Here is a 7890-nt window from a genome sequence, read left to right as displayed (position 1 = left end):
TCATGTCATCTCCACAACAATATAAATTAACAAGCAGATGTGTAAAGTGTTGTAAATCTAACGAAGTGTTCTGGATTTGAACTCCATTACTATTATCTGACATCCAATAGCCGATATAAAAAAATTTCGTGTAGGGGTGTCGTTAAAAATTCAATCATTCCTAATAGCTAATATATATTTTTGTGCAGGGGCGTCGCTAAACCATTATTCATTCATGCATTCAGTCATTCAGTCATTGAACTCCAGAACAGTATAATTTAATAATGTGTCTGTTTTCTTAATGAAGTGATTTTACTTTCGTTCATTTCTCTCTCTCCACGTTATTCAGAACCCGGTGTCTTCAGTGAATGAACACTGGAAATTCTTCTACCCCGGCATAATATTCACGAGAAAGGTTATTGTGTGTACTTTATGCAGTAATACTCACTTTTGTCGCTTTTCATCATGTCTTTTAACATGTCAGTCGATTTCAATGACAGTTCAGTTGCCAAAGACACAATAGACAGTGACAAGGACACCAACAAAAAGATAGGCGCTGGTTTCGGAATAGCAGGGCTGTGCTTCATCACATTCGGAATTGTTGCAAACATTATTGCCATCGTTGTGTTGCGACAGAAGCCGATGCGGTGCCTGGGTACAAAGTTGTTAGTCTGTTTGGCGTTCGTGGATATTCTGCTGTTACTGCTCAACGGTTTCCGCTGTGCAGACGATCTTCTGGTAGGGAAAGTTGCCAGAAAGACGATACAGCAACTCACTAACGTAACCTATCCGTTGTTTATGACAGTGTACATGGCGGAGATCTACATGACTTCACTAATTACGGTACAGCGGTATGTTTCTGTCTCTAAACCGTTGGCGGCGAAGAGGTTGATGAGCGAGCGGCGGCTGGTTATAATCGTGGCGGTTCTAGGGGCCTGGTGCGTCATCTTCAACATCCCCCAATGGGTTGTGTTCCACCCCGTGATCTACTACAATACGGACATGAACATGACGTGGATCCGCCACGCAACGTACGTGATGCCAAACAATGGCTTCTTTTACAAAACCACCTTTTACGAGATCATATACCTAGGATATCTTGGCTTTATATTTCGTTTTCTGATCCCAATGGCCGCCATGTTTATATTTAATATCCTCATAGTGCGCATAGTCAAACAGCACACGCAGTTTAGACAGAGTCAGCAGATGCAGAACCAATCTGACAACTCCGACAGCCGGTTAACAATTACCATTATTGCTATAACTACGACGTCATTGATAGCTACTTTCCTAGACGCACTTGACTTTCTGATGTTTGCGTTTCTCAACTGGGAAGCCAAGTGCTCGTTGACATGCAATATATTTTTTTATGTTTCTGATTTCATGGTGATTGTCAATTGTTCTCTCAACTGCATCTTCTACTGTGTGTTCGGGGCCAAATTTCGCCAGGTATGTTGTGGTCTGCTCTGTCCCAAGACGAAAACCAACAAAAACGATTCCTCGCAACAGACGGAAACATGCTCTCTTCGAGACCTCCATACCCCGTTTGTTTTACGGCGGAGTAACAGTCGAGAGAAAGTTAGCACGCCGTTGTAAATGGCGAAAACCTTCTTGGACGTAAATGTAAACCATCGCACCCGTCTAACTTAATCAGATCTTAATCGACTCTCCGACATGGGTTCCCGTTAGTAGATTTGACCAAAGTCAATGTCATCGCGTGTCAAAGAAAGGAATAAATTAATTATTTAACTACGCTTTTATATTTTTATTTAATGACGACACAGATGAAAAACATAACTCGCTACTACAATGCCATAGGCTACTCTTTGTCTCTTTTTCGATTATCAAGTGATCATACTTTATACGCGCCATCCCACAAACAGGAGAGTACAGCCTCTGTCACATAGGTTGAGGAGAACTGGCTGAGAAGAAAAATGGCCCAATTGGCCCACCGATGGGGATCGAAAATCAGAGGAGATCTTTACCACTGGATTACGTCCCTCTGCTGACAAAGTGTAAAAGTGTAGAAATTGACTTAATACAGTTAAAGCTGCTATTTTGAGAATATGTTTTAAAAACTGAAGCATTAGTAATGTACCATTCACCCTTGTGGACTTGTGAGGCGCGATTCTTCAATTTCCTTATTTGTAGGTCACATTAAAACGTGAATTTGCATTCTGGTGTACCGCGTGAAAAAATGGTGCATGTTAGTTTTAAACGACTTTTGAAAATCTCTGTTCGTTGATATACATATAAATACAGCGATTGCAAATTACAAGTTTTGCTGTTTTCTGTTTAAAGTTGCGACAGGACTTCATCTAGGCAATTGATGGTATTTGTTGAGAGCCAAAACACGTTTGCATTAATAAGATATATTACAGGTTGGGGAATAGAGATTGGAACTTTAATACAAGAAGTTAATCTAGCAAATGTAATTAACACTGTGTCTGTTTTCTGTGCCTGTGTTGTTGTCTTTTTGTAATTTTGTATAATACAGCTTGTGTGTTTTTGTGCGCGCTCGCCATGTTTTGAGTGATAATTAGCATCTCTGGTTCGATGCCAGTCTTGTACAATAAACAATTAGTGTTGATCCTTCCTCTAATATTACCACCGTAAGCTGTTACATGTAGCGATATTGTTTGTTAAAATGGCAGCCGAAATACAGAACAGGCTTATTGAATACGGGAGGAGATGTCGCCCAACCCCACCACCTCTCGAGCACGAAAATGTACATTTAGTTTGTCCTACTTCTGACCGTAGACTTTGCCCTTCCACTACAGATTGTGCCCCCTCCTCCTCCACACACTCCAGATGGCGTTCCTACGGGCCTGTATAATGCATTATGGTACATCGTTGAATACTCGGTCAATGCAGGAACATGCACATTTTGCTGGAATGGCAACAGACCACAATTGTTTGCGCTATAGTTCTAATCTATTTTTATTAATGTTGGTACCAATTCGTACCAAATTACGAGTGCAGTGGCTGATCCAGAAAATCCACGTCTAAACATTACCTTGGTATGCCCGTTGACCGGATTTAAAGTTAAACCCAATAGAACATCTGTAAGCTGCATTGGATCAGCGAGTGCGCCGGAGGAATTCAACACCCCAGACACTTCCGCAACTTCTTACGGCACTGCAGCATGAGTGGCAGAACATTTCACAACGTCTTGTGCAACCTTTGATTGCTTCAATGCGTCGCCGTTATCAAGCAGTCATCAGAACTCGTGGTGGTCATAACCGATACTGACATTTTGCCCACCCCTATGTCATACATATGCCTGTGTACATGTTTTAGGTGGATTCCCAGACATAGTTTTGGACATGTACAGAGTAATCCCCTTCCCATGGCGTCTTGATCTTTGGTTGCTTGTATCATGTCTACCAGGGTTGGGGTTTTTATTATTAAACTTTGAAAATCAATGTCAAGTTTCTTTTTTGAAAGAATATATATTTAGGAGTGGCTTATTTAAAGGCGTGTATGTTTACATATTGATAGTTTGATCGTTGAATCTAGGTTTTGAGAAGATAGCCATACGGAAAATATGATTATTCGGTCAAATATTTTAAAGATTTTTGTAATGAATATAGGATAAAAATACATATCGATTATAGATCCATTCTTTAAAGAGACATTCCCAGCCAAGTAAGAAAGTCATCGCAAATGTGTTAGACTAATTGCATTAAATATTCAAATTATATATTAGACCTAATTACCTTTTCTTACTTGGAATATCAATATCCGGTGTGTTTCGGGTCATCCCAATGTTTCCAATAGCTTAACCTAGATTTTAGCTTCCAATATTGTTTGTATGTGCTTATAATTTATTGATTTATCTGTAAATAAATGTTTACCTCTTGTCGGCAGACTACTTTTTATAGGGGCTGGATTTTAGCTCAGTCGGTTGAGTGATCACATGAGGTGCTTGCGTCGCAGGATGAACCACCTCAGTGGATTCATTTAACTGATTGGGGTGGTTTTCTCATTCAACCAGTGCACTGTACCACAACTAGTAAAAGTCGTGATATGTGGTTTTCCTGTTTGCGGGCAAGTTCATATAAAAGATCCCTTGCTGCATTTGAAAAATGTAGTGGTTTTCCTCTTGATTGCTACGTGTCAGAATTACCAAATGTTTAGCATCCAATAGCCGATGTTTAATTAATCAATGTGCTCTAGTGGTCTCGTTAAAACAAAACAATACTGTTGCCACATTAATTCATTTCGGGTTATATGTTTAAACCAATAAAATGTATTTAGTACCATATACATATGAAGTTGGTTTTGCGCGCCAGTGTAACTGCATATAGGCTTTTTGGATGCAAAGGAAGAACTACTGATTTCACTGTGATTACTTTTAACAAGTACAAACTAAAAATGTTGTTTCATAATTCAACTCGTTCATCTTCAATGCCTTCAACCTACGTCGTCATAGCGAATGGCCTAATGTGCGGACAAAATATTCACTTCAATGTAGTCTCTTGGTGTATTTGCTCAATGAACAGATTTATGAAGAAAATCATGGGCGCATCAAATACACAGTATCATTACTTTTACATTTGTGTCTAATTCGTTTTAGTGAATGTCCTAGTATTTTTAAACACTTCGAACCAGTATTTTGGTATAATTGTAAGGATGTGGTGTGGTGCACTTTCAGACAACTACTGAAATAAATCAGTTTTTAAAAAATAATAAGACAATTAAATGCAAACGTTTTAACAAATGCATAAGTCAGATCATATGGTGTATTTGATAGACGTTTTTTTTTTTTTAAATAACATGAACTACATAAGCATTTAGCAGAAATGTATATTGGTGTAAATATTTCTGCCCTTTTTTCACTCACATCAGACCAACCTATGCGACAGACTGAAGGGCTTCTGTGTGTTTTGAGATTTTTCCTTCTTCTCCCAATATACACCAACTTAGCGTATAAAAAGAGGCATGTTTAGAAGACCTAGCGCCCATGACTGGTATTTGTGATTAACATTAAATGAATGTGATGCAATAGAACACAATGGTACTAGTCAATTGTTTTTCGCAGGCAATCCCCCTTCTTGGATATGCCAAAAGTAAACAATCAAATTCGATTACTAAAACGTTGCTCTACTCTATTGCGAGTAGAATCAATGAAATAAATGCTGGAAGGTCTTTTCGCCAACTTATTTTGTCACCCTCCGCCCATCAATATGGGAGTTAGTCAGTCATCAGTACAAAATCTAATCAAACTTTGGAAATACTTGTATTCGATTACAGTCTCTGGTTACCATATTATAATATGTACAAATATGAAATACAAGCTCAAATGCACATTTTAAAAAAACTCGTGTGTGTTCGCTATGAACAGAGATCGTCAAAAGTATACGCTCGATTCGTCGCCTGTGCCGCCATTGCTCGGCAAAGCACAAACGACAGCCTGTTGTCAGTTTCAGTTAACACGTGCGTTTGCAATTGTAGGGTTGTCTAAACAAATTAAGAGAGAAATCTTGCGTTGTACGAGTTCTTTCGTTTGGAAAGGGTAAAGTTAGTTTGTTTTATTTAACGACATCAATGTTAGACCACATTGATTTAATAATCTTCTGCTATTGGATGTCAAACATTTGGCCATTTTGACATATAATCTTAGAGGGGAAACGGGTGTATGTGCAGGGGGAGAGTATTGGGGGTCGAAACCCTTACCTGCCAAAGCTTTAAAACAAAAATTGAAAAATATTTTCTGGGGGAGCATGGCCCCATATAAACTTCGCTCAACATAGTCTATAACCCCCCAACCCCGCTGAAATCCCTGCACACGCGCCTTGGAAACCCGCTACATTTTTATTTATTTTTTAATTTATTTATTTTATATATAGCAAGGGATCGTTTATATGTACCATCCCACAGACAGGATATCATATACCATGGCCGCCGATGGGTAGACCGCGTGTTTCCAAAAAACACCTTTTTAGGTCTAAGTAATGAATAAAAATAACATATATAGTTTTGAAAAATGTTACGTAAATCGAACATAACACCCTCTTCCTCTAACCCTAGATCGTTACGTAATTATTAACACCTCTTACATGTAACGTATATGGCAACCGATGGCCATCATCAAAATTTCAAAGCAAGTCCTCACCGACTCCTGGAAAGATGTTGTACCATACCTCTATGAATATATAGACACACAATGAAAACGCAAAACAGATATTTTTCAATATTTTGTTGTGATTAATGAAAAATATATTTATTGGACTTAAAATAACAATTTATAAGATGAAGCCATCGATTGGTACTTTTGTCTGGGTTTTAATCCTGGTTTTGTTCTCGTTACACATACAATAGCAGTAACACACAAAATGGTGTGAACTGCGTTCACTACATGCTCAATCATGCTGCATGCAATGCACGTGAAATGCCAGTATGTGGACACATAAAAGTCACGTAACGGTGTCATATTCCTCGTCATATTAAGAATGCCACGACTCGGAGAAGAACAAAGGGAGCGAGCGTTGGGCATGGTTCAAGGGGGGACTTCGCAAAGCCAAGTTGCTAGGACCTTCAGAAAGAAAGAAATGTTTTATTTAACGACGCACTCAACACAGTTTATTTACGGTTATATGGCGTCAGACATATGGTTAAGGACCACACAGATTTTGAGAGGAAACCCGCTGTCGCCACTCTTCCGATTAGCAGCAAGGGATCTTTTATTTGCGCTTCCCACAGGCAGGATAGCACAAACCATGGCCTTTGTTGAACCAGTTATGGATCACTGGTCGGTGCAAGTGGTTTACACCTACCCATTGAGCCTTGCGGAGCACTCACTCAGGGTTTGGAGTGGGTATCTGGATTAAAAATCCCATGCCTCGACTGGGATCCGAACCCAGTACCTACCAGCCTGTAGACCGATGGCCTACCACGTCGCCACCGAGGCCGGTAGGACCTTCAGTCCATCCATCAACTATTGGACGACTTGTTGAACGTCATCAACAGACCGGGAAGTGTCCGTGATCGACCTCGACCTCGTCAACGTCCCGTTACGACCCCACGCCAAGATCGGCAGATTGGGCGACACCACCTCCTTGACCGGTTCAGAACTGCGACGATGACAGCAAGCAACACGAACGGACGTCATGGAAGGCATATCCATCCGATGACGGTCATCCGTCGACTCAGAACGGCTGGACTCAGATGCAGACGCCCGTACAACGGTAACATCATGACACCGCGACATCGTGCTGCGAGACTACAGTTTGCTCACCAGAATTGTAATCATCCACCAGCCTTTTACCGGAGCATTGTTTTCTCAGACGAGTCCCGTTTCTCCGTCTCCTTTGCCGATGGAAGAGCACGTGTGTACAGGAGACTCCATGAACGGTACGCTGACGGATGTGTGAGGGAACGTGATCGGTTTGGCGGCGGTTGTCTGATGGTATGGGGGGGGGGGGGGGGGGGCAATCAACTGTGATTTCAGGAGTGACCTCATCATTGTCCACGATGCCTTTACAGCCCAGCGTTATGTTGACGTTATTCTAAGACCAGTTCTCCAGCCACTTTTGCGCCGTCATCGAAGACCAGGAGGTCCCCTTCCGTTTCAACAAGACAATGCCAGTCCACATACTGCAAGAATTACCCAGGCATTCTTGCAACAAGCCGGTATCACCGTTATGAATTGGCCCGCCATTTCACTGGATTTGAACCCAATTGAACAAATGTGGGATGAGTTAGGACGTCGTGTACGTCACCGCCAGCCACCACCGAGTAATGTCGCTGAGCTTGCACAGGCGTTGCAGGAGTGGAGGAACATTCCTGTGGCTTATTTGAGATGTTTGTGCCAATCCTTTCCCCGTCGTCTTCACGCATGCTCACGGGCCAATGGTGGACACACCAGATACACTTGATATGGGGAGGTTGAACTTTTAGATTACGAAT

The 7890-nt window shown here is 41.1% G+C and overlaps 1 protein-coding gene across 1 annotated transcript; it reads left to right on the top strand.

The window, feature by feature from the left end:
• The first annotated feature begins 456 nt into the window (after positions 1 to 456).
• Positions 457 to 1575, top strand: LOC121374795 (FMRFamide receptor-like). The gene has a single exon (XM_041501906.1). The coding sequence runs from the start codon at positions 457 to 459 to the stop codon at positions 1573 to 1575; it is 1119 nt and encodes a 372-aa protein (XP_041357840.1).
• The last annotated feature ends 6315 nt before the right edge of the window (positions 1576 to 7890 follow it).

Source organism: Gigantopelta aegis, chromosome 6 (genome assembly GCF_016097555.1).
Source record: "Gigantopelta aegis isolate Gae_Host chromosome 6, Gae_host_genome, whole genome shotgun sequence".
Classification (NCBI taxonomy): Eukaryota; Metazoa; Mollusca; class Gastropoda; order Neomphalida; family Peltospiridae; genus Gigantopelta; species Gigantopelta aegis.
The sequence above is the reverse complement of the archived record's forward strand: the minus strand, read 5'-3'. Positions and strand labels throughout refer to the sequence as shown.

Coding starts and splice junctions, on each gene's coding strand:
- LOC121374795 (XM_041501906.1), top strand. CDS start 457: ATGTCAGTCGATTTCAATGACAGTTCAGTTGCCAAAGACACAATAGAC.